This window comes from Moschus berezovskii, chromosome 18 (assembly GCF_049115385.1).
Source record: "Moschus berezovskii isolate FMDL1 chromosome 18, NW_MosBer_1.0, whole genome shotgun sequence".
In the NCBI taxonomy this organism is placed as follows: Eukaryota; Metazoa; Chordata; class Mammalia; order Artiodactyla; family Moschidae; genus Moschus; species Moschus berezovskii.
In genome coordinates, this window is record NC_142477.1 from 15,415,901 (window position 1) to 15,443,727 (window position 27,827).

Here is a 27,827-nt window from a genome sequence, read left to right on the forward strand (position 1 = left end):
ACTCCAGTATTCTTGCCTGGAGAATCCCATGGACGGAGAAGCCTATGGGTTTCCCTGGTGGCGCAGATGGTAAAGAATCTGCTTGCAATGCTGGAGACCTGGGTTCGATCCATAATTCCATCCTTAATCTTCCTCTTCGGCTGTTTTAGACTGTCGTATCATTTCTAAGGAGCATAAGCAAATTTCAAGTTCCTTCTTTCTTTTTAAAATAGAACATGGCTTTTTATTTAAAATGAGACTGCACATTTGACATGATATAGGCCAAAATTTTTTTCCAGGAAAACAATTTCTTCTCTTAATAAGGATCAGTTCACATAACCTCTGCATTTAAGACCTCCCCCTTCCCTCTAATTCCCTGATGGAACTTCTAAACAATGCAAAATACTTTTTCATCATCAGAAACTGAATACTAAGATGATTAGTTAGTACAGGTAAGACTTGGTATTTTGGAATCTACACAGTTTCTGGAAAAAAAGTCAAGCAAGGAAATAAAACCATTTTCATCCAGTCCCAATTTCATCATGAAGGGCATAGCAAAAGTACAATTGCAATCCCTTTCCTTGTAATTTCAAATATAGAGTCCCAAGAAATTTGTCTATACCAGATGGCGAAGTTTGCAATAGCTTGCAAAAAGTCATTTAGTCCATACCGAATGGTATTATAGGGCTAATCACCAGGACTACGATACACCTATGGGGAGCGCATTCAGAGTTTCATTCTGGATGCCAAGAACATATTTTCCCCACTGCTGCTGTGGAAACTGTCAGGCATGAAGACGGAGTCAAGGGCTGGTCTCTGATGCCCAGGTAATGGGCAGGCTGAGACACGGCAGAGCCTTTGGAAGGGAAGAGGGATCAGTGATGGGGCAGAGGTGGGAACTGACTGCAAAATTAGAAGGATGGGGTGGGTGCTAGGAAGACAGCAGTGAATTGTAGCCAAGGGCTTTCCCCTTGGTCCCTACCCTTCTGAAGGTCACTGCTCAACGGAGGGGAGTGAGTTATGGCAGAAAAGCAGAGGCCCTTTATGGTGAGTAGCCAGCATTGTACCTAACAATGGGCAGCTTCCCCCTGAGATTTCTTTGGCTATTTCTTCCAGGACAGTCCACCCTGACACAATGCCTTGAACTGGCCAGGCACCACCCCCCCTCCCCGCCCCCTCCCGCCACAACAATGCATCTCCAAGGCAATGAAAGTCAAAACAGATATAAAAGAGTGCACAAACTTTTGGAAATGTCAATACAATTTTAAAAATTCTTTAATTTCATATAACTCGTTTAACAGTCTATAAAGCCAAAACACTGTATGTCCTGGTTATTTGCCTTTTAAAGAGATGGCATGACTGTGCTCTGCAGAAGTTACTTGCATACGTAATTAGCAAGTCAAACAAACTTGTCAGTTCTGAGTAGATTCATAAGATTATCTCTGCTGCTGCTAAGTCACTAGAAACAAAACCTACAGATGTTCTCCAGGCAGGAAAGATAGGTGGCGATTGAAAGCCCCTTTTCGAAGCAATTTCAATTAAAAATATGATTTATGTGCTCCTGAAATATACACCATGAAATAATCAAATCTGCTCTTTTATAGAATCAGTGGCGCATCTGATCAATACTCCGTGAAAACAAACAAAGATTCTCTGTCTCAGTACTTTGTTCACACATCTCAAGCATGGAGCCTAGATGTAGTCTGACAAACACAACTGCAACGATGAGCAATGTATCATAATATTACAACCCTGACACAGCACCTGGCAAGGACAAAACAGAACAACAGCCAAACCAGTGCATGCATTTTAGGATCATTTTCCCGTTGATGACTAGGTTTCAAATGAATGGCGTTTATTCACTCCAGTTTTAGAGAGCACAGATATACAAGAAGACGGAACAGGTGAAAATTAGAAGACCATTCTTAATTTCTTTATAATAAGAGTAAAATTTGTGTATAACTCACTCAATTAGCCTTATTAACATAATTGTGCACTGGGGTAGAAAACACACATTTTTCAGAGATTTCAGAAGCATTTACATGATGATTTTTTTCTTCATGACCTTACGACTTTCCATGAAGTCTTGCTTGGGTTAGAGGTAAAATGAAGCTGCGTCCGTGAGGATACGATGTGAATGCACTGGGGGATGGGGACAACGTAAGAGGATAACTTGGGATGTTCAGGAGGGAGGAAGAGACTGGATGTTAAAATTCCACCCAGGGAAATGGAATGTTGCTTTTAGTGCCATTAATTGCTCCAGAAGAATCCTGAACTACGAGCAACAGTTAGTCACCATGTTCTATTAGAGCATCAAAAGCAGACGCCACCCTCCAGCAGGTGCGCTCCAGGACACGGAACTAAGAGGGCACGGTGAGTTCTTTGTCCCCTGTCACGGGACAGTCCTCAAAGCTAAGCCCAGAGGTCTGTCCAAAACACGTCAGCCCTGGAAGCCAGAAAGCAGATAGGAAACTGTTTTCCGAGAAACAGACCAAAACCAAAGGTGTACGTGCCCTTGATTTGGACACTAGTTCTACCTGGACAGTGGGGAGACATTCCAAGGGAACTGAAGAGTTAGGGATGTGGGACCCGCCATTAAACCTCAGAGAGCATCCTGACTGTCATACCAATGTCTCCGTGTGTTTTCAAATATATGGATTAATTAAAGATCACATTGTTGTTTAGGTGCTGACTCATGTCCCATTCTTCTGCAACCCCATGGACTGTAGCCCGCCTGGCTCCTCTGTCCATGGGATTCTCCAGGCAAGAATACTTGAGTAGGTTGCCATCTCCTTCTCCAGGGGATCTTGCCAACCCAGGGAATCTTGCCGACCCAGGGATCAAACCTGTGTCTCCTGCTTGGCAGGTGGATTCTTTGCCGCTGAGCCACAAGGCAGCCCCCAAACCACATAATAACCTGTTCTGAAAAACAAAAAGCCCTCGTATCTTTGTCACTGTTCTGAGGAGTGTGAACAGGGGTGTGCAGAGGTCCGCCAGTGTCACACACTTGGTGAAACGAAGATGAGAAGCTGTTCTTGTCTTCGGTCTCCGACTCCGGGAGTTGTGGTTGGTTAACATCCAGGCAACTATTTAAGTCGCACACACACATCAACATTGATGGGGTAAACAATTCTTCCCTAAATAGAAGTCACTTTGTGAGAGGAACCTACACACCTCAGGGTGTGCCACTGCTTCCTCAAAGAACCTCTCCTTAGAGGTTCCAGGTGTTGGCAAGGGGAAGCCTGATGTCCTCCTGGAGTGGGGCAGAAGTCAGCCTCAGCAGATAGAGAGGCAGAAGTATTCGTTTCTTCCATTAAAAATTCAGAATCACTTACAGGTCATATTAACATGCACTCAAATATATAGTCAGTTTCTCCTTAAATTGACTAGATATTTTAGTTTTCCTGCTCATGTGCACTCATTTTCTCTACATGGATTTAAGAAAAAGGTTATTTCTTTGGCTGTGTCAGGTCTTAATCACATCACATGAGATCTATCGTTGTGGTACACGGACTTTCCAGTTGTGGTGCGTGGGCTTATGCTGCTCCGAGGAACATGGCTCTCAGTTCCCTGATCAGGGATCGAAGCTGTGGTCTCTGCACTGCAAGCTGGATTCCTAACCCCTTCACCACCAGGGCAGTCCCCTTTACATGAATTTAAAAAGACTCCTTTTAGAATTGGTAATTCTTATTTGCTTTAGCTAAACATCAGTTTCAGAACACAGTAAACCTTAATTAAACTACGTACTTTGCAATAACAGAGAAAAGGCCAGAGGTTTACAAAGTGGCATTCCCAAGTCATTATTTGGATTGTAATCATGCCAGCTGGAGTGGGTGTATGTTGGGAAAAATAAAAAATCCAGGGCCAGAACACAGAAGATCTGGTGGGTCTAGTCCATTTCTTCATGTATGACATCATAGATGATGAAGGCAAGGATAGCAAACCAGCTCCCCTTCCCTGAGTGTTTACTAAGTTCCAGGGACTGCCCTGAGCAGCTATACCTATTAATCCCTGGAATCCCAACAAGATCTCAATCCGTTCCGTTCCGTTCCGTCGCTCAGTCGTGTCCGACTATTTGCGACCCCGTGGACTGTAGCCTACCAGGCTTCTCCGTCCATGGGATTCTCCAGGCAAGAATACTGGAGTGGGTTACCGTTTCCTTCTCCAGGGGATCTTCCCGACCCAGGGATCGAACCCGGGTCTCCCGCATTGGGGGCAGACGCTTTAACCTCTGAGCCACCAGGGAATAAAAGTGCAGAAATCCCCATGTATGCTGACATTGCTGAGGGTCCCACTGCCTGAGAACACACAGCAGTCATGACATGCCTGGTGCAAGCAAGGCAGTGTGGCTTCAGAGTGCCTGTTCTTATCACACATTATTTGTGCTCTAAAGTTTTAATCTCTGCAAATTTGAGCACCTAATGAGATAATGGATGTGAAAGTGCTTGAAAAAATATAAACTGCTACACAAATGTCGGTTGTTAGTATTATTATCTAATTACCTATTTAATGAGCCACGTGGCCTGAGAATAAAACCCTGACTGGAATCTGTCCTGAAAACCAGATTCTAGTTCTGCCCCATCCATATATCGGTGTTTTCTTTCAACACCCTCTAGGAAAAGTAAAGTTGCCCAGTCGTGTCTGACACTTTGCGACCCCATGGACTGTAGCCTACCAGGCTCCTTTGTCCATGGGATTTTCCAGGCAAGAATACTGGAGTGGGTTGCCATTTCCTTCTCCAGGGGATCTTCCCGACCCAGGGACCGAACCCAGGTCTCCAGTATTGCAGACAGATGCTTTACCGTCTGAGCCACCAGGGGAGCCTGCAATACCCTCTGAGCGTCCCTTTCACAAACAGGACACACACGGCATAGATCCTTAAAATGGCTTGGAAATAAAAACCAAACCAAACAAAACCTAGGGTCAGAGATAAGAGATAAGGAAGAGAAGCTTCTCTCTTAACCTGAAATTCCATTCTTTGTCAACCTTGAAACCCACTCTCAAACTTGTGGTTTAAATATCACCTCCTCCATGCAGCCTGCCCTGATGTCTGATTGCCCTGGGGAAATTAACCACACCCCCATCTCTGCTGCCTTAATATTCTGAATAGACTCTGAGGAATTTCAACAGAGAAATTTGTAGTCTTACACAGCAAGTGGTAAAGAACCTGTCTGACAATTCAGGAGACATAAGAGACGTGGGTTTGATCCCTGGGTTGGGAAGATCCCCTGGAGAAGGGCATGGCAACCCACTCCAGGATTCTTGCCTGGAGAATCCCACGGACAGAGGAGCCTGGCGGGCTACAGTTCATGGGACTGCAAAGTGTCACAACTGAAAAGACTCAGCATGCACACACACAGCAATAGGTTTTCTGGAAAGAGAGTGACAAAATAAAACAAGGAGTCTGAACATTTATGTGAAAGCTGCTGCATTCGGATACTTGGAGACACTAGAGATCATGGATTTCCTGGAGTGGAGAAAAAGGAAACCAGAAGAAATGGAGGAAATCTCAATTGGGGTAATGGCCATGGTAGAAAGAAAGGGAAATCGTGCATTTCAGAGACACTTTTTAAAGCTCATTGGTACTTGGGGACTAGTAGACAGGAAGGGAAGGCCAGTCCAAATGACTGGACACTCTTTAGCTGGTCTCTCGAAGGATCTCACTGATACTGCAGTGTGTACGGGGAAGATGCCTATGGTGCAGAGTAAGTCTTTTCTAGAAAACCGAGCAGACAGGACAGCACTCTTACGATCAGGCACACACCTTCTGTTTCTACAAGGTTTAAGGTGATTTATTGGGTGATGCTAATTATGGTGTGTTTCAGATGAACATCTGTCCTGCTGCTGCTAAGTCACTTCAGTCATGTCTGACTCTGTGCGACCCCACAGACGGCAGCCCACAGGCTCCCCCATCCCTGGGATTCTCCAGGCAAGAACATCTGTCCTAGAAAGCAATAAATATTCACTAAGTGAGGTAGAAAAGCAAAAGCTCCCCTCACATGCCATTTAAAGGAGGAGGAGACCTGTGTTGGTGAGTCGATACTTTGGGGAAAGACAGGCTTCATTTTTTAAATTACAGAATTGTTGGAGATGGTAGGAGTTGACATAGAAAGGCACTCTGGGCTTGATTCTCAAACTGGCTCTACCGGACTAAATTATCTTTTGCGATCTTAATTTCCAAGATCAAAGTTTGGTGGTGGTGGGTGGTTCAGTTGCTCACTTGTGTCCGACTCTTGAGATCCCGTGGACTGTAGCCACCAAGCTCCTCTGTCCCTGGGATTCTCCAGGCAAGAATCCTGGAGTAGGTTGCCATTCCCTTCTCCAGAGGACCTTCAAGACCCAGGGATCGGACCCTCATCTCCTGCATTACAGGAAGACCCTTTACCACTGAGGCACCAGGGAAGTTCAGATCAAAGTTTGGTTATACACAAATGAAATTTTAGAACAGAAATGCAGCTATCTGAGTCATCAGGGGTGGAAGCTGAAGCCACAAGAATGAGGCAAGGTCTCCAAGTGGTGACTAAGATATCAATTCAATTCCTAGGGATTGTTTTACCATCAGAAGAAAAGAATTATTAACAAGAAATGCACTAAAATAAACAGCTATGAGATCCAGGCGATGTCTCACACAGACGCTCAATGAATGCTTTGTTAGGTTGTTAATTCAGGCTAATCAGGAATAATAAACACACAAATTGAGACAGACAAGTTTAGGACTGGATACACAGCAAAGGCAGTTTTGTTAAGATTTCCATTTATCAGGAAGTTTAGAAACATTCTTTACTTTTAGGCTTAACTGACTCTTTCAAAATGATATAGAAATCTTGTCTTTACATAGACCATGAAAAGTAAAGCCAACAAGACTCACACACATAACTATAACTGTCAGAGAATTTGACTCATTTCTACCCTCTTGTTATGCAATCTTTGTGGAAGGCTGAGAATAATTTGAAGGTTAAGTATTATTTAAAATGAGAGTAAATTTTTAGAGCAACAACAAATAAAAAGAAGGGGGAAATCTTTTAAAAGGAAAATGGTGAGTGAGTAAGAAGGAAGGAAATAGTGGAAATTATTACATACAGTAAGTCCCATACACATGAACCTTTAACGTACAAACTTTCAAAGACACAAAACACGTGTTCACATGTCCAGTTACCTAAGTTAGCTCTTGTGTCTGGTGTCCATTGTCACATGCAGGCATCTTAGTGGTTGTGCTTGTATGTGCTTTACTGTACAGAACTGTTCAGAGTACAGAGTGAAGTATTCTTGCCTGGAGAATCCCATGGACAGAGGAGCATGGCGGGTATTCACGGGGTCACAGAGTCGCATACAACTGAGCACTGGGTGATGACAAGTAGTGATAAACTGGTTGTCTTCTCCTGCCCTTCACTAGTAACTTGAAAAGGTATGGAGGAGTTTCACTGGGGCATTAAGCTAAAAACAGTATTTCAGTCCATCTACCATCCCTAAAATTAACTAAGGACAGAAACTCAAGCAGCTTGTTACATAGCAAAGCTTAGGGCTTGTTCTACTAGCAAATGTATTCTTCCCACCCGCACCTCCCCCCCCCACCCCGCCAACAGTGGACCATTTTTAAAGTCTTTATTGAATTTGTTACAATATCACGTCTGTTTTATTTTTTGTTTGTTTTTCTGGCTGCAGGACAAATGGGATCTTAGTTGCCTGACCAGAGAGTGACTCTGCACTCCCTGCTTTGGAAGGTGAAGTCTAAACCACTGGACCACCGGGGGAGTCCCAGCAAATGTGTTCTCAAACTTGATTTCTAAGTCTCTTCCTGCAGAATATCTATTTCCTCTGGTCAGCTGCTTTCAGTGTATAATGCTTTACATGAAAATGAAAACTTGGAAGGTCCCAAGAATAGAGAAGCAGTCATTTAGTTTTTAAACTAATTTAGAGTCAACCAATGCTGCTGATCTAACTAGTCTGCTTTCTCAAGTTTGACTTGGTATACGAAGAAACGAAAAATGGATAAAGCTCTTACCCTAAATAGAGTAAGTCAGTTTCTTTACATCTGTATACAATGGAGGGGAATGAACAAAATATCATTCATTACAAAATAAAAACTTCAAATATATAACTTCCCTTTAAAGTGTACAGCTCAAGACTTTCATTGTGCATGGGAATTTACATGTTGTTTTAGTCATAAAACGGTATTTTTATAGCTTGCTCTAGTCCCCAACTACTTCCCTATACAGTTTTGTCTTATTTACCATTAAAAAAACTAATGTAACACAAAAATGAGGAAAATCACTATATGTATTTCTTTATAAATTAAGTCTAAAGATAATAGATTCATACTTCTCATTATCAGTCATTGTGAAAAGAAATAGAAAACTAATACAAATTGCTTTAGAAGAAAATAAAATTTAAAAGCTAAATTTTGAAAACATTTCAATGTATTAATGGAATTACATTAGCTTAAAGAACTAATTTTTGATTTGATGCAAATCACAGACTTTTTCCTAAATATTTATATGGTTTGCTCACACATTTATTCAGATTACCAACAAGTAAAGAAAGACTTCCTGGCCCTTGCATCATTCCCTCAAAACTAGAGTGGTTTGGAGACTTCCCTGGAGGTCCTATTAAGACTGTGCCTCCACTGCAGGGGACTCAGGTTCGATCCCCAGTCAGGGAACTAAGATCCCACATGCCTCAAAGAGCTTTCATTCACCATATGAGTGACATAGAAGACTATTTAGGACACCAAAACTGGAAAGTATTTAAAAGAGAAGGTTGCATCACACACTTTCCACGAGTCATCAGAGCAAAGATGCTATCACGTGCCACGTAGCCTCCAGGAAACTTCACTGAACACTCTGTGTGTGATTCTCGGGCTGTTTTAGTTTGTTTGTTTAACTTTGTTCAAGTATAATTTATTTACAACATTGCATCAATTTCTGCTGTACAGCCAGATGACTCAGTTACACATATACATATGCTGCTGCTGCTGCTAAGTCACTTCAGTCGTGTCCGACTCTGTGTGACCCCATAGACGGAAGCCCACCAGGCTTCCCTTTCCCTGGGATTCTCCAGGCAAGAACACTGGAGTGGGTTGCCATTTCCTTCTCCAATGTGTGAAAGTGAAAAGTGAAAGTGAAGTCGCTCAGTCCTGTCCGACCCTTAGCGACCCCACGGACTGCAGCCTCTTCCTCCATCCATGGGATTTTCTAGGCAAGAGTACTGGAGTGGCTTGCCATTGCCTTCCCCGATACATATACATATATATATATATATGTATATGTACATTCTTTTTCATATTCTTTTCCATTATGGTTTATCACAGGATCTTGACCAACCTAGACAGCATATTAAAAGCAGAGACATTGCTTTGCCAACAAAGGTCCATCTAGTCAAAGCTATGGTTTTTCCAGTAGTCAGTAGTCCAGTTGTTTTTCCAGTTGGACCATAAAAGAAGGCTGAGTGCTGAAGAATTGATGCTTTTGAACTGTGGTTTTAGAGAAGACTCTTGAGAGTCCCTTGGATTGCAAGGAGATCCAACCAGTCCATCCTAAAGGAAATCAGTCCTGAATATTCATTGGAAGGACTGATGCTGAAGCTGAAGCTCCAATACTTTGGCCACCTGATGTGAAGAACTGACTCACTAGAAATGACCCTGACGCTGGGAAAGACTGAAGGCAGGAGGAGAAGGGGATGACAGAGGATAAGATGGCTGGATGGCATCACCGACTTGAATGACATGAGTTTTAGTAAGCTCTGGGAATTGGTGATGGGCAGGGAAGCCTGGTGTGCTGCAGTCCATGGGGTCACAAAGAGTCAGAAAAGACTGAGCAACTGAACTGAGCTATGGTTGTCTGTGTGCTGTACGGTGGGACCATGTTGCTTATCTGTCCTATATACAATAGTTTGATCTGCTAATCCCAAACTCTCAATCCATCCTTCTCCCACCCCCTTCTCCTTGGTAATCACAAATCTGTTCTCTGTGTGACTGTCATTCTCTGATTGTGTAAGAGCGAGCAAGGAAAGGTGGATGGTATCATGGGATTATTGTGAAAACGGGTACTTCTGCAGTTGCTGAAAAGTTCTTGAGGACCCCCAGGAATCTCCAGTACTCTATGGGAAACTCTGCCCTCCTTTACCCCCACTGGCTTTGTCACTGCTGGGAGCAATTACCTATCTGACCTTATAGTATTTAGAATGCTCAATTTCAGCCTTTTCTGCCTATTACATAAATACCAAGGGCAGAGACTCTGTGCTGTTGTTAATAAGTGCTTAAATGCTGCATGCTAAATCATTTTAGTCCTGTCTAATGCTGTGCAACCCTATTGACTGTACCCCTCCACGCTCCTCTGTCTGTGGGATTCTCCAGGCAAGAATACTGGAGTGGGCACCATTTCCTTCTCCAGGGATCAAACCCACATCTCTTACGTCTCCTACATTGGCCAGCAGGCTCCTTACCACTGGTGCCACCTGGGCTTGAAATAGACATTTTAAAAAACAATGTAACACCTATCTGTGCCTATAGCTTTACAATCAAAACCTAGTATATTAAGATTTGATGTCATCAGTTGCGGTTGAAGTGACTTATTATTTGGTCAGTGGTGATTACTTCTAGGGAAATCCTATAAGATGTCTTCATAAGGTATTACCAGGGGACCCCACCCTCCACTGTTCCCCGGGGAAAAGTCTGCTTACTTTGACTTTCTCGTGGAAGCTTCCTGCCTCTCTGTTTCTTCACTTCTACCAGCTTTCATCTGACCCTCATATTTGCATGTGGGGCACCTAGGGTGCCTTGACAATTTCAGAACCCAATTATGTTTTCATTAAAAATCTCTGCCAGGCTCTAAACCCTGTGCTTGATTCCAGGAGAGCCTGAGAACACAGATGAGAATGATGTTTTTAATGAGAAATTTGCATTTTTTCCTCCTGCTTAGGGAGTGGATCGGAGAAAGCAATGGCAACCCACTCCAGTACTGTTGCCTGGAAAATCCCGTGGACAGAGGAGCCTGGTAGACTGCAGTCCATGGAGTCACAGGGAGTCGGATACAACTGAGCAACTTCACTTTCACTTTTCACTTTCATGCATTGGAGGAGGAAATGGCAACCCACTCCAGTGTTCTTGCCTGGAGAATCCCAGGAACGGCGGAGCCTGGTGGGCTGCCGTCTATGGGGTCGCACAGAGTCCAACATGACTGAAGCTACTTAGCAGCAGCAGGGAATGGATAAGGAGCAGTTGGTATTTTAGGTGTTTGCCCATCCCTTCATTTTCTAGGTCTGCCTCTGAGCTGGTGATCTCTTTGCAGAAGCTATAACATGCTTCTCAAATGTCTATGTGATAGAAAGACATATATCTTTCTATCTATCTGTGATAGAAAGAAATATAATACGGAAGTGGGTTGCCATGCCCTCCTCCAGGGGAATCTTCCCAACCCAGAGGTGGAACTCAGGTCTCCTGCTTTGCAGAAGGATTCTCCACTGACTGAGCCACCAGAGAAGCCTGGAAAGAAATATGAGAGAAAGACACTGAACCTTAACTGAAAAAGGGGCAAAGGTCCAACCTGGAAGGAAAGACAATGACGGCTTTCTGGGAGTATTACTATACGCTGTGTGCTGCTTGGGTGTCTCCCCTCACTTCTCTTCCTACCTTCCCTGCCAACTTCCCATGGGCTCTGTGACACCAAAGGCAGGGGGGCAGGTGGGTGTGATTGAACCTGGAAGGGAAAGAAAAGGATGCATGAAGCATCAAACAACTTCAGGCTTCAATTCTGACCAACTTCTGGAGCAGAGACTGGCTTGTTTGTATTTCAAAAACTTTGGACCAAAGGGTATATGATGAAGCAATACAAGGAATGAATAACCAAGGATGTATTCAATTAACTTGAATAAATGCATGCCCAGGAAGGGACTTGGGGTCTCTGGGCCCAGGTGACAGTCCTGAACCACTTGTGGAGTGAGGGGAACAGTAGGGCTGGAATCTAGATCTTGTGGCTCCAAGGGCAGGATGGATTATCTTGGACCCCTACCTACCCAGAGTCTCTGCACCCCATTAGGTCTAACTGAGGATCTGGTTTCTACCCTATCAGATTATCAACAGTGAGTCACATTATTTATATACTTATCGTCTTGATTACTCTAATCACTATAAAAGTGTCATCCTCCCAAACCACTTCTGAATCCTTTGTTGCCATGCTTGCCAGGAATTGCGAAAATACTCACCTCCCAAGGTTGTCTCTTATCTTTATTATTATTCCATAAGAATGTAAGGGGTTATATTTTATAGCATTTTTAATAACCCAATCTCTCAATGGTTTTTCCACCTCATGGAATTAAGCATATTCACAGTAATTAAATGAAGATGACAGACTGTAAATCAGGAGGAAGTGATATATTCCTTTCTATCAAACTATATATGATCATTCTATTTAGATTTCACCTGCTCAGAATGGTAGCCTATATGATTGATTCTTAATTTTTTGAATATATTCTGAATTGAGAACTCAATTAAATAACATTCCTTTCTTTGCCATAATATTCAGAATATATTAAGCTCCTAAGATTTCCTTCCTACTGAATGCTGGGATTTTCTAGGACGTGGTAGAATTTCAATTTGTCCAAGTGCTACAGAAACAAATAATTACTGTTTCATGATATTCAACAACACTATCTATAAACACAGAAGGGGGCTTCCCCAGTGGCTCAGTGGTAAAGAATCTGTCTGCAATGCAGGAGACGCAGGAAATCCAGATTCGATCCTGGGTTGCAAAGATCTCCTGGGGAAGGAAATGGCAACCAACTTCAGTATTCTTGCCTGGGAAGTCCCATGGACGCAAAAGAGTTGGACATGACTTAGTGAATAAACAACAACAGATAAACATATAAGCTATCTCCCACCCCACCCCACAAGAAGTACATTGCCTCTCTGATTTTGACTTACAAATGTTTTTAATAATTTTTAGCTAAGTCATCATGACCTTTATCTCTGAGTTTGTATCTCCAAGGATGCGTGGATCATATAACATACTTGGTCCATGACATACAGTTTGGGTCAAGTTGTGTATTATATGAGAATCTATGGCCCTATTGCTGCTGTACAGTCACTCAGTTGTATCTGACTCTTTGTGCCCCCATGGACTGAGGCACTCCAGGCTTCCCTGTCCTTTACTATTTCCCAGAGTTTGTTCAAAGTCATATCTATTGAGTTGGTGATGATATCTAACCATCTCATCCTCACCGCCCTCTTCTCCTTTTGCCTTCCATCTTTCCCAACATCAACGGCCCTGCTGCTGCTGCTGCTAAGTCGCTTCAGTCGTGTCCGACTCTGTGTGACCCCATAGACAGAAGCCCACCAGGCTCCCCTGTCCCTGGGATTCTCCAGGCAAGAACACTGGAGTGGGTTGCCATTTCCTTCTCCAATGTGTGAAAGTGAAAGTGAAGTTGCTCAGTCGTGTCCGGCCCTGAGCCTCTGTCAATAACCTTTTTCTTTTTTTCAGTAAAACAACAGCAATTCTTCCAGTGACTCCGTGTCATGTATTTGTTAGAGTTGAAATTACACAGCTGGCAGCCATAGAATAGTGGCAGGCTGGCAAAGGTTGCACAAATGATTAACATACTGTTTATGATAGCACTTTTTTAAAAAATGCAAAGTGTTGGAAAACACTGATGTGTGGGACACTGTAGTTCATATTACTAGAGCAGTTATTGCTTGCCTTACGGTCAAGAAGGTGGGTTTACTAAAATTCAAATTTTATTTTAATCAGACCCTGGAAAGAAAAATAACAAAAGCTTTTAAACACAACGAATTACGTATTAAGTGCTTAGGGGCTGAGACTGGTTGCCACTGTATATTTTTCAAGCTGGTTTAGTGTTGTTTTGGTCTCTTTCAGGTTAGGACTAAGATTCCAGCTCTCAAGGGCAGTGTGCCAGGTCCAATTTAGCATCAGCTATTTCATGTCTGTCCTAGCTAATGAGACCATTGATTGAATCATCACAAAAACAAGGGACGGGCAGAATCTGATGGGCTTGTGCTAATTATATGAAACGTGTCAAAGCATTGGTACATATGAATGCGTTACATCTATGTAAATATAAATATGGCATGTTGTTCCAGAACTGAGTAGAATGTTGTGCCAATTATTCTCTTTACTCCACCATATTCACTCTCTGCCCTTCTCCCCACAGAGACTGTATCACAAGGGTCCCTTGGCACTTGATTTAAGACTAGACTAGGCCAGTGAAAGGCAGGAAGAAAGAGAGGCTAGAATATTTATTCTTCTGTTCCCAGCAACCGTGCCTCCTGACTCTGCTGGCACTGGTTTGTCAATTTTTCCTCTGGGACTAAGGGTGGCAAGGGTTTCCATCTGTTGCTACTCCCTGAATACTTCTTCAGGCATCGACTGTTCCCTTAATCTTGCTCACTTGTTTGTAAATGGACCCTTAATTAAATTCTCTTCGAGAAGACTCTATTTCCCATCTGGGCCCTGATACAAACACAAACAGTGATTAGGATTTTTATTTTCTGATATTCTGAGTACTTCAAATAAGCAATAATTGATCCCTCAAATGATAATTATCTACTCAATATTTTAAAATTAATTCCCTAAATTTTACTTCATTCAGTCTCAAACTGACTCTGAAAATGTTAAGAACCAATGTTCCTTAAGAATAATAATATTCCACAGTTTACTGTGATTCAGATCCTTTGGCATAAAACTTTCAAGCAGCATTTGAATCACCTGGGTTTGTTGTTTGTTTTAATTTTACTTTGTTTAAGCTCCAACTCTTTGGTCACCTGATGCAAAGAGCCAACTTATTAGAAAAGACCCTGATGCTGGGAAAGATTGATTACAAGAGGAGAAGGGGGGATGACAGAGGATGAGATCGTTGGATGACATCACTGGAAACTCTGGGAGATAGTGAAGGACAGAAAAACTTGGTGTGCTGCAGTCCATGGGGTCGCAAAGTCCATGGGGACATGACTTAGTAACTGAACAACAAAAACAATATTCAAACAAGAATCGGGGCCTTCAAAAACGAACAATTAACTAAACTCCTAGGAGTCTTCAAAAAGATAAATCAGTATATAATAATATAAACTAACTAATCTTTCTGATAATCAAAAATTTAGCAGTTAGCAAATCTATTTAAAAAACCCTTACTAGTATATTTAAATTTCCTGTAATAAAGATACATCTTTTGCAGGTAATGTTTGGACATGTTTTACAGAAATGCAAACGTGAACACTAAACATTCTGTTTCTCCTGTGTGTAGAGTGTCTCAATTTAGAAATTCATAGACTTTGTCTGTGGCTCAGTCATAAAGAATGCACTGGCCAATACAGGAGATATGGGTTTGATCCCTGGTCCAGGAAGATCCCACATGTCGTGGAGCAACTAACCCCGTGGGCCACAGCTATTGAGCCTGAGCTGTAGAGCCTGGCAACTGCAACTACTGCGCTCTCAGCTGCAATGACTGATGCCGTAGAGCCCAGCTCCACAAGAGAACCTACTGCAATGAGAAGCCCGAGCACCTAAACTAGAGAGAAGCCCCTGCTTGCCCCAACTAGAGAAAAGCCGGCTTAGCAATGAAGACCCAGCATTGCCAAACAAACAAATAAATTAAATTTAGGATGTTTGGGATTATTAGTTGACAAAGCTATTTTTTTAAAAGTTCATATAGTTATTTATCTCCTCTAATATTTATCTCTTCTACTCTTTAATTTTATATTATGTTATCTCTGCACTGCTTTTATAATTTATTTCCATCTTCCTAGCTTATTTTGATTTATTTAGCTCTTTTTATACTTGCCTTGAGAACCCCATGAACAGTATCAAAGGGAAAAGGACAGGGAGGCCTGGCGTGCTGTGATTCATGGGGTCGCGGAGAGTCGGACACGACTGAACGACTGAACTGAACTGAACTGAAGGTGTCCCAAAATAAAGGGATGCTGAGCTCATTATTATCTTTTATTTTTAATAACAAAATTTCGATTTCCTCTGAATGCATTTTTTTACCATACCGTTATGCTTTCATTATAAAATGTTGTTATTTCATTTGCTTTGTAAATATAAAAGAGTATGTAATTTTCTTCCTGCTTTCACATTTGATTCAGTAAACCCAAAAGTATGTTTCTTAATTTTAATGTCATTATATTTTTGCTTATCATTTTATTGTTTACTTTAAATTTTACTGAATTATTATAAAAGAATGTGGCCTTTCTATACTTTATAACTTTCAGAATTATCTTTACAGCCCATTAGCTGATCAATTTTTATAAATTTTCCTTGGACATATAAAGCAAATGGTTATCGTTATTCAAAAAGTATGCCTTTTAAAAATTCATTTAATGCATTGATTTGTTAATTATTTATCCAACTTTCTGTGGCTTCTTCTATTATTCGGTCTGATTCTGAGAAATGTTCACATTATTTTTAATCAATCTCTTTCATTTTTAATATTCAGATGTTATGTTGTTTAGTGTATATATGTTCACCAGATCTTACCATATGATTATAAGTTAATGTATTTTCACTATATAATTCCTTTTTGACTCTGCTTAGTGATTCTGTGGTAAATTCCACTTCATTTCACATTATTCTTCCCAATCCTATCTTTGTGGTCATTGGATTTGCTGTTATTTCTTTGTCTATTTTATTTGTCTATTTGTCTGTTAGTATTTGTCTAAATAGTAAATGTCTATTTATTTCAACATTTCCTTCATTAATATAAGTGTGTATATTAAACATACCTCATGATTTTATCTTCATTTTCTACAAATTTCAATTTTTATTTTTTTCTGAGAATTCAGCATGCTTACATGCAGTGCTAGATTGATATACTTGATTTATCACTTCTATTGTAACTTGTTGGCTTATTACTCTTTTCTTCCTTCTTTTTTCTGTACTTTCCACGAATGAAAGGTTATACTCTCTCCTAAAATCACAATAAAATATATTTATCTAGTATTATATAAAAATAACATAGCCTATATCATCCTTCCAAAAGTTTTATTTCTGCTTTCCTTCAGTTCAGTTCAGTTCAGTTCAGTCGCTCAGTCGTGTCCGACTCTCTGCGACCTCATGAATTGCAGCACGCCAGGCCTCCCCGTTCATCACCAACTCCCGGAATTCACTCAAACTCATGTCCATCGAGTCGGTGATGCCATCCAGCCATCTCATTCTCTGTCGTCCCCTTCTCCTCTTGCTTCCAATCCCTTCCAGCATCAGAGTCTTTTTCAGTGAGTCAACTCTTTGCATGAGGTGGCCAAAGTATTGGAGCTTCAGCTTTAGCATCAGTCCTTCCAATGTACACCCAGGACTGACCTCCTTTAGAATGGATTCCTTACTCTCTAATAAAATAAGTGCATGTGCCTCAAATATTAATTAAATATAATAGTTCTAACAACAACTGCCCCTACAAAGTAAATATTTAATAGGCTTTGAGAAGGAAAGGAAGCAATCTTATACTGTAAAATATAAAATACAGAGAATAAGTATAATACACTCATGCATCTTGCTTTAGAAGCTTTAATGAGAGGATGTATATGGTTAAGATAAACCAGCATCTTCATAATGATGTTATTTTAAGAGTCATGGTGTTATAAAGATCATAGAGAAAGTGAACTAATATGTGCATTAAATGGTTTTAGGATCACCATGCTATCTCACTCCTATATCTTCCCTTTATATAGCAAACATTGATGGGTTTTCAAGGAAATTATACTTTTTCAAAATTAAGGAATAAAATGCTCCACTGATTTCTGATGTAGAAATTATTAGGGTAATGTCTGTTTTAATGATTTAATTTTTAGCTTTTTGTGGGATTTTATTAAAATAGGTCAAGAGAATTTTATGATTTATTAAAATGAGGCTTGTTTCAGCTCAAAGAACTTCTAAGTTTCAGCCACTCTGGTTGAAAAACATATAATTAAGTAGAAAAAAAATCTTTAAATATTTATTGAGATTAATATAGCTATGCAAGATAGCTAAACATAGAAATGTAAATAGTTATTGCATAGTACTCTAGCATTGTACCAAACAGTATTGCATACATTATACAATTCTATTTTGCTATACAATTGCTCCAACATTTAAGATCCCTACGAACAATCATCTGTATGAGTAAAGCCTTAACTGTATGTGCTCAGTCATGTCCAACTCTTTGCGACCCCATGAACTGTAGCTCACCAGGCTCCTCTATCTATAAGCTGTAGGCCACAAGGCTCTTCTATCCATAGAATTTTCCAGGTAAGAATACTGGAGTAGGTTGCCATGTCCTACTCCAGGGGAACTTCCTGGCCCAGGAATCAAACCTGTGTCTCTTGAGCCTCCTGCTCTGGCAGGCGGATGGATACCTTACCACTACACCACCTGGGAATCTCTTGACAGTTAAGTTTAAAGCAGACAGTGTTGATAAAACAACTATATGATGAATTCATACAATTTGCTAATCTAGATGCCAAGAAGGATGTCAGAGAATTGGTTGAGAATCACCAATATGTCAATAATTGGTGATAAATCTCGATGCTAATTACTGACTTGTTACGTTAGTCGCTCAGTCATGTCTGACTTTTTGTGACCCCATGGACTGTAGCCCACCAGACTCCTCTGTGATGGGATTTTCCAGGTAAGAATACTGGAATGGGTAGTGATTCCCTTCTCCAGGGGATCTTCCCAACCCAGGGATTGAACCTCGATCTCCTGAATTGTGGGCAGATTCTTTACCAGCTGAGCCATCAGGGAAGCCCCTGTTACTGACTTACGAGAGTTTATAATCAAATGTGAATTAGTGTAGGGTAATGCAGGAAGGAAGTAGCTGAGAGTGGAATGAAATTGATAAAATAAGTATAAACATATCTTGAAGTCCTAAGGATATGGCTCATGATTTAACTATATTATTATTAATGGACTTCCCCAGTGGCTCAGCTGGTAAAGAATCCACCTGCAATGCAGGAGACCTGGATTTGATCCCTGGGTTGGGAAGATCCCCAGGAAAAGGGAACAGCTACCCATTCCAGTATTCTGACCTGGAGAATTCCATGAACTATGTGGTCCATGGCGTCAACTCCCATTCCATGGGACATGACTGAGCCACTTTCACTTCACTTGCATTAATATTAATGACATAATGCTCTTATATGTTAATTGTCTTCAAGCTTAATTACCATTTGACTTACTTTCACTTGTTGAATAGTCTTGTGGGTCAAGTATTCCTGATTCCTGTAGTGATCTAATACAGGAGTCCACCAGTTCGAGACCTGTTGTGAGCTCATCTTCGATATCTTTTTGACCATCTGAAATACAATATTTCAAAGAGATGAACAAGCACATGGTTTTGCCAACATTAAAGCTTAAGACTATCATTTAATAATCAAAAATATAGTAACTGAAACTATTCAGTTCAGTTCGGTCACTCAGTCATGTCCGACTCTTTGCGACCCCATGGACTGCAGCATGTCAGGCCTCCCTGTCCATCACCAACTCCTAGAGTTTACTCAAACTCATGTCCATCGAGTCAGTGATGCTATTACCTTTATGAAATTCTCATTAGATATCACATTGTAACCCTTGGTCAACCACTATTAAAAACCAAGACTAGCCAATTATATGTGTCCATGAAAAACGTAAAGTCACTAGGGAATTGGGAGAACTTAACAGATCCAACCAGTCCATTCTAAAGGAGATCAATCCTGGATGTTCTTTGGAGGGACTGATGCTAAAGCTGAAACTGCAATACTTTGGCCACCTCATGCGACGGGTTGACTCACTGGAAAAGACTCTGATGCTGGGAAGGGTTGGGGGCGGGAGGAGAAGGGGACGACCGAGAATGAGATGGCTGAATGGCATCACTGACTCTGTGGACAAGGGTTTGAGTGAACTCCGGGAGTTGGTGATGGACAGGGAGGCCTGGCGTGCTGTGATTCATGGGGTCGCGGAGAGTCGGACACAACTGAGCGACTGAACTGAACTGAACTGAACTCCCATGAACTCTTGAGCTTTCAAAACAACTTCACTTAATTTTAGTGTCATGTTTCATCAAATTTATTTTTATAAGTTTCTAAAGTTCTTAGGAAAATTACCAATAGAGGTGTGTGTAGAAGTAAGTATAAATGCTCATCAAGAAGTTGTACTTTAAATTTAAATGTCCATCAGCTGACAAATGGATAAAGAAGATGTGGTGTGTGTGTGTATACATATATGTATACAATGGAATATTACTCAATGTAAAAAAGAATGAAATAATGTAATTTGCAGCAACATGGATGGACCTAGAGATTATCATATTAAGTGAAGTCAAAGAAAGACAAATACTTATCATATCATTTGTGTGTGGAGTCTAAAATATGATACAAATGAACTTGTTTGCAAAACAAAGCAATCCATGGACATAAGAAAGCAAACATGATTACCAGTTGAGAAAGGGGCTAGGAGAGGTGCAAGTTAGGAATTTGGGATTAGCAGATACAACCTACTGTATGTGAAACAGACAAACTAAAAGAAACTACGGTATAGCACAAGGAACTAGATCAACTATCTTATAGTCATAATGGAAAGGAATACAAAAAAGCGTATGTATATTAAAATATATAAATGATACAACACTGTAATTCAAGTATACTTCAATAAAGAAAAGAAGATGTACCTTACCTTGTGATTGCCAGTGAAACTGCTCTTCTGCTGAACTGTAAAAAAGAGAATACATAGATATAATGAATTTGTTACAAATTAAAGGACTCTAGACTATAAGATGCAAAGGTACATTAAGTTAGTAATGGGACCTCCATGGAACTCCCTTTAATTTCTTACTGGGAAAAGGGGTCCCACTTTGACACAACCATAATTTTAATCTATTTGATATATACCTCTTTGGATTCACAGGTATTAACATATCATAAATGGATATCATTCAGTAATTTTCAAAAGAACAGCTGAGTTTTTTTACAAATCATAATCTACTATACTTATTATTTATGACAGTTATACATGAAGTTCTACAGAACTGTAGCTATTTTAAAATACAAGTCTGAATAGTTTCATGTAAACTGTGTAAGGTGTTCTAATAAAGATATAACTTTCTCCATTTTCATTATAAAGAGATAAATCTACACCTTTTCCTAGACATATCTTATAAGCAGTTCCTTTTAGCTGTTTATTATATTTCAAATTAAGTAATATGAAAATCATAACACTTTACCACCCACCAACCATACAGTTCCCAAGTTTCCACTTTAGAAATATATAATAAAAATGACCCAGGTAGAAAGGGTGGCTCAAGTAAATGATGTGCCAAAGATATTGTGCAGATTGTACCTAGGTGGGCACATAAATTTATTCTGAATGATTTATTTAAAATACATAAATTTAAAAATTCTAAATATGAACAGCTCTTTCATTATATATGCAAATAGTTCTAACATACCCTTTTTTATATGTCAATAATTTGTGGGAAATCTATATGACAATTACTGACAGGTATCATTTTGAGAATGATTTTCTACACATATTTACTAGATCTTTTACTCTGAGCAAGGCACGTCTATGAATAGCTCATCAGTTTCACAACAAGAAGTAGGTTTTAGAACTTTCATCTGTACCTTAGAAATGGTTTCTGAATACATTTGCTGGGGGAAAAGGCAATTCTGGTTTAAATGAGTGTTCAGAATAGCCGTGATTGATACACACGAATATAAGAGCAGCCCCTTAAGAGACTGCTTTAGGGCATCTTTCTCCTTAGCCAATCCATTTTAGCAAAGTGAAAAATGGTTTTGCAATGATGAACGCTATAGACAGTTGATACCTGAAATGATAACATTACAAATTCACTCTGATGCAACTTCTTGCATCAAAATGTGTGTCATTATAAAGCAGTAACAACTAAGTTTAAGGTTGAACACGTAAAATAGAAGTGCAATCCTACAGTTAATATTTAAAAAATTACAATGTATGTTCAGTTAGTAAGTGGCCTCTAATATAGGGGTGGAAAATGTTTTCAAAATTGTAGTGAATTGAATGGTATCCTTTCCCCCTAAAAGATGTGTTCACACCAAATCCCTAGAAATTGTGAAAGGCTACTTAACGGGAATGGGTTTTAAAAGATGAAGTTAAGGTAAAGATCTTAAGATGAGAGCTTCTGAAACTCAATGGTCAATGTGCTTATACAAGACACTAGAGGAAAAAGACACAGAGGAGAAGGTCTTGTGAAGGTAGAAGCAAGAGACTGGAGTTATGTATCTATAAGCCAAGGAATGACTGGAGCCAGCAGAACCTCAGGAGTTAAGAAAAGAACCTCTCTCCTTAGTACTCCTACATAAAGAAGGCTGAGTGCTGGAGAATTGATGCTTTCAAATTGTGGCACTGGAGAAGACTCTTGAGAGTCCCTTGGACAGTAAGGAGATCAAACCAGTCAATCATTATGGAAATTAACTCTGAATATTCATTGGAAGGACTGATGCTAAAGCTGAAGCTTCAATCCTTTGGCCACCTGATGAGAAGAGCTGACTTATTGGAAAAGACCCTGATGCTGGGAAAGATTGAGGGCAGGAGGAGAAGGGGGTGACAGAGGCTGACATGGTGGGATGGCATCACCAACTCAATAGACATGAGACTGAGCAAACTCCAGGAGATGATGAAGGACAGGGAAGCCTGGTATGCTGCAGTCCATGGGGTTGCAGAGTCAGACACGACTCAGTCACTGAAATGACTGAATTGAACTGAGGGAACATAGCCCTGTCAGCATAGGTGATTTTGAACTTCTTAGAGTCATTTCCTAGGTAGGTTGATAAGAAGTCCAGGGTTCCTGAGGAGGAGAAAGGGGTTTGGAGCCCTCTAGAAAGAGAAAGGGATCTGGGGCTCTCAAGGAGAAAAAGACATTTCTACATGACTGTTTTAACCAATATAACAATGTATCTTGCTCGAGGACATGTTTCTCCTTAACAAGAAGGTTTTCTGACCAATCTTGTTATCTTAAGAAGTATGTTGGGGGAGTGGGTCTGGTAATTCTTTTGAACTGTGGTGCTGGAGAAGACTCTTGAGAGTCCCTTGGAATGCAAGGAGATCCAACCAGTCCATTCTAAAGGAAATTGATCAATCCTGGGTGTTCATTGGAAGGACTGATGCTAAAGCTGAAACTCCAATACTTTGGCCACCTCATGCAACGAGTTGACTCACTGGAAAAGAGTCTGATGCTAGGAGGGATTGGGGGTGGGAGGAGACGGGGAAGACAGAGAATGAGGTGGCTGGATGGCATCACCAACTCGATGGACATGAGTTTGAGTGAACTCCGGGAGTTGGTGATGGACAGAGAGGCCTGGCGTGCTGTGATTCATGGGGTCTCAAAGAGTCGGACATGACTGAGCTACTGAACTGAACTGAACTGAGACCAGTGATGGGGGCACTCTCCATCCCCCTTCTGATGTCTTTGTCAGAAGCTTTGTCTGTCCCTTTTCTTACTTTAATAAAATTCTGCTACACAAAAGCTCTTGAGTGATCAAGCCTAGTCCCTGGTCCCAAAACTAAATCTTCTCTGGAGATCACAAATCCAGTATTGTTCACCATAAGCTATCACTTCTGGCCCCCAAACTGTGAGGTAATGAATTTAAGACACTCGTTGTAGTAATTTGTCATGGCAGCCCAAGGAAGCCAGTACAGTATTTTTCTGGTATGATAAAATGTTTTCATAATATAGCCTTCAAGATTTACTACTATCTGTATGCTACTACATTCCTTTTACCAGTTCAGTTCAGTTCAGTCACTCAGTCGTGTCCGACTCTGCGACCCCATGAATCGCAGCACGCCAGGCCTCCCTGTCCATCACCAACTCCAGAGTTCACTCAAACTCATGTCCATCGAGTCGGTGATGCCATCCAGCCATCTCATTCTCTGTCATCCCCTTCTCCTCCTGCCCCCAATCCCTCCCAGGATCAGAGTCTTTTCCAGTGAGTCAACTCGTCGCATGAGGTGGCCAAAGTATTGGAGTTTCAGTTTTAGCATCAGTCCTTCCAATGAACACCCAGGACTGATCTCCTTTAGGATGGACTGGTTGGATCTCCTTGCAGTCCAAGGGACTCTCAAGAGTCTTCTCCAGCACCACAGTTCAAAAGCATCAATTCTTCGGCGATCAGCTTTCTTCTCAGTCCAACTCTCACATCCATACATGACCACTGGAAAAACCATAGCCTTGACTAGATGGACCTTGGCTGGCAAAGTTATGTCTCTGCTTTTTAATATGCTATCTAGGTTGGTCATAACTTTCCTCCCAAGGAGTAAGCGTCTTTTAATTTCATGACTGCAATCAGCATCCACAGTGATTTTGGAGCCCCAAAAAATAAAGTCTGACACTGTTTCCACTGTTTCCCCATCTACCTCCCATGAAGTGATGGGGTAAGATGCCATGATCTTAGTTTTCTGAATGTTGAGCTTTAAGCCAAACTTTTCACTCTCCACTTGTATCTTTTGGTACCTGGGGAGTAGCTATCTTATTGATGTTAAATAACTGGACCACATATAGCTCAATATAAAAAAAATTAAATGACACAATTAAAAAAATGGGCAGAACTGAATGGACATTTTTTCCAAAGAGGAAAGGCAGATGGACACCTGGCATATGAAAAGATGTTCAACATCACTAATCATCAAGGAAACACAAATTAAAACCACAACAAGGTATCACTTCACACCTGTCAGAATGGCTATCATCAAAAAGAACACAAATAACAAATGTTGACAAGAATGCAGACAAAGAAGAACCCTTGTACACTGTTGGTAGGAATGTAAATTGGTGCAATCTCTTGTGGAAAATAATATGGAGGTTTCTCAAAAAACTAAAATATGTAGTTCTCAAAGACTCAGCAATTCCACTTCTAGGTATATATCCCCCCAAAAAAAAACCACACCCCACTAATTAAAAAATACATGCACATCCAATCTTCATAAGAGCATTATTTATAGAAGGCATTCTGGGTGTCCATCAACAGATATATGCCGTAAAAAAGGATGAAAATTTTCCATTTGTAGGAACACAGATGGACTTGGCAATAAGCTAAATGAAATAAGTCAGACAGAGAAAGACAAATGCCATATGCTGCTGTTGCTGCTAAGTCGTTTCAGTCGTATCCGACTCTGTGTGACCCCATAGACAGCAGCCCACCAGGTGCCGCTGACCCTGGGACACTCCATTCACTGGAGTGGGTTGACATTTCCTTTTCCAATGCATGAAAGTGAAAAGTGAAAGTGAAGTCGCTCAGTCGTGTCCGACTCTTTACGACCCCATGGACTGCAGCCCACCAGGCTCCTCCATCCATGGGATTTTCCAGGCAAGAGTACTGGAGTGGGTTGCTACTGCCTTCTCTGAAATGCTCTATGGTATCACTTTCAGTAAAGAATCCACCTAAACTGCAGGAGACCCAGGTTCGATTCCTGGATCAGGAAGATCTGCTGGAGGAGGGATAGGCTTCCCACTCCAAGTATTCTTGGTCTTCCCTTCTGCCTCAGTTGGTAAAGAATTGGCCTGCAATGCGGAAGACCTGGGTTCGATTCTTAGGTTGGAAAGATCCCCTGGAAAAGAGAAAGGCTACCCACTCCAGTGTTCTGTCCTGGAGAATTCCATGGAATGTATAGTACTGTACAGTATTCTGGCCTAGAGGATTCCATGGACTATATGTGGAATCAAAAGAAAAAAAAATACAAGAAACTAGTACTAAAACAAGCAATAATGCAGACTCACTGGAATAGAGAAGAAACCAGCTGTTATCAGTGGAGGGAGTGTAGGAAGGAGGGGCAAGTTGGGGGGGGGAGGGTTATCATGGGATTACACAAAATCATATACGTGAAGCTTTTCTTGAAAATTGTAAATCATTGTAGAATTTAAAAAATCCCCCATCCAATCAAAACAACATCAACAAAAAGTCATGGAGGAAAATCCACTTGCTACTTCCCACTTGAAACAATAAGATTGAATAAGTCACTGGAAGTTTCTTCCATGCTCATCAAGGCCCTGCTCTCCACTCCTGGGCACACGGAAGATCAAACTTCTCCACCACCCTGCATGTGGACGGGGCCATGTACCACCTCCTGCCCCAAGTACAGAGGGGCGGACATGTGATTTTCACACACGCCCTTGTGAAGCCCTATGTTGAGAAGGATCCCTGAGTAACCACATGAGGGGGAAATTTCTGCCAACCCAGAGAAGACACAACATGAATGAGAAATAAACCATAGTTTTGTTAAAACTCTGAAGCTGGAGGGTTGTTTTCTTGGGCAGAATAAATGTCACACTGAATAATACAGAAATATGCAAAAGTAGGAAGTCAAGAAACACCTGGAGTAACTGGCAAATTTGGCCTTGGAGCAAGGAATGAAGCAGGGCAAAGGCTAATAGAGTTTTGTCAAGAGAATGCACTGGTCATAGCAAACACCCTCTTCCAACAGCACAAGAGAAGACTCTACACATGGACATCACCAGATGGTCAACACCGAAATCAGATTGATTATATTCTTTACAACCAAAGATGGAGAAGCTGTATACAGTTAGCGAAAACAAGACCAGGAGCTGACTGTGGCTCAGATCATGAACTCCTTATTGCGAAGTTCAGACTTAAATTGAAGAAAGTAGGGAAAACCACTAGACCATTCAGATATGACCTCAATCAAATCCCTTATGACTATACAGTGGAAGTGAGAAATAGATTTAAGGGACTAGATCTGATTGATAGAGTGCCTGATGAACTCTGGACGGAGGTTCGTGACATTGTACAGGAGACAGGGACCAAGACCATCCCCATGGAAAAGAAATGCAAAAGAGCGAAATGGCTGTCTGAGGAGGCCTTACAAATAGCTGTGAAAAGAAGAGAGGCGAAAAGCAAAGGAGAAAAGGAAAGATATAAGCATCTGAATGCAGAGTTCCAAAGAATAGCAAGGAGAGATAAGAAAGACTTCCTCAGTGATCAATGCAAAGAAATAGAGAAAAACAACAGAATAGGAAAAACAAGAGAGCTCTTCAAGAAAATCAGAGATTCCAAGGGAACATTTCATGCAAAGATGGGCTCGATAAAGGACAGAAATGGTATGGACCTAACAGAAGCAGAAGATATTAAGAAGAGGTGGCAGGAATACACAGAAGAACTGTACAAAAAAGATCTTCACGAGCAAGCTAGTCACGATAATGTGATCACTGACCTAGAGCCAGACATCTTGGAATGTGAAGTCAAGTGGGCCTTAGAAAGCATCACTACGAACAAAGCTAGTGGAGGTGATGGAATTCCAGTTGAGCTATTTCAAGTCTTGAAAGATGATGCTGTGAAAGTGCTGCACTCAATATGCCAGCAGATTTGGAAAACTCAGCAGTGGCCACAGGACTGGAAGAGGTCAGTCTTCATTCCAATCCCAAAGAAAGGCAATGCCAAAGAATGCTCAAACTACCGGACAATTGCACTCATCTCACACGCTAATAAAGTCATGCTCAAAATTCTCCAAGCCAGGCTTCAGCAGTATGTAAACCGTGAACTCCCAGATGTTCAAGCAGGTTTTAGAAAAGGCAGAGGCACCAGAGATCAAATTGCCAACATCCGCTGGATCATGGAGAAAGCAAAAGAGTTTCAGAAAAACATCTATTTCTGCTTTATTGACTATACCAAAGCCTTTGACTGTGTCGATCACAATAAACTGTGGAACATTCTGAAAGAGATGGGAATCCCAGACCACCTGACCTGCCTCTTGAGAAACCTGTATGCAGGTCAGGAAGCAACTGTTAGAACTGGACATGGAACAACAGACTGGTTCCAAATAGGAAAAGGTGTATGTCAAGGTTGTATATTGTCACCTTGCTTATTTAACTTATATGCAGAGTACATCATGAGGAACGCTGGGCTGGAAGAA

The 27,827-nt window shown here is 41.0% G+C and overlaps 1 protein-coding gene across 3 annotated transcripts in view; it reads right to left on the reverse strand.

The window, feature by feature from the left end:
- CTNND2 (catenin delta 2) overlaps nt 1-20,658 on the reverse strand; it is a 487,037-nt gene extending 466,379 nt beyond the window's left edge. For all 3 annotated transcript variants that reach the window (XM_088827634.1, XM_088827633.1, XM_088827632.1), the window contains exons 1-2: nt 20,604-20,658; nt 19,133-19,249 (exon numbers count right to left, since the gene is read on the reverse strand). In XM_088827634.1, the coding sequence (XP_088683760.1) occupies nt 19,133-19,249; nt 20,604-20,658 (172 nt within the window). The remainder of the gene's footprint in view (nt 1-19,132; nt 19,250-20,603) is intronic.
- Between the last annotated feature and the right edge of the window lie 7,169 nt (nt 20,659-27,827).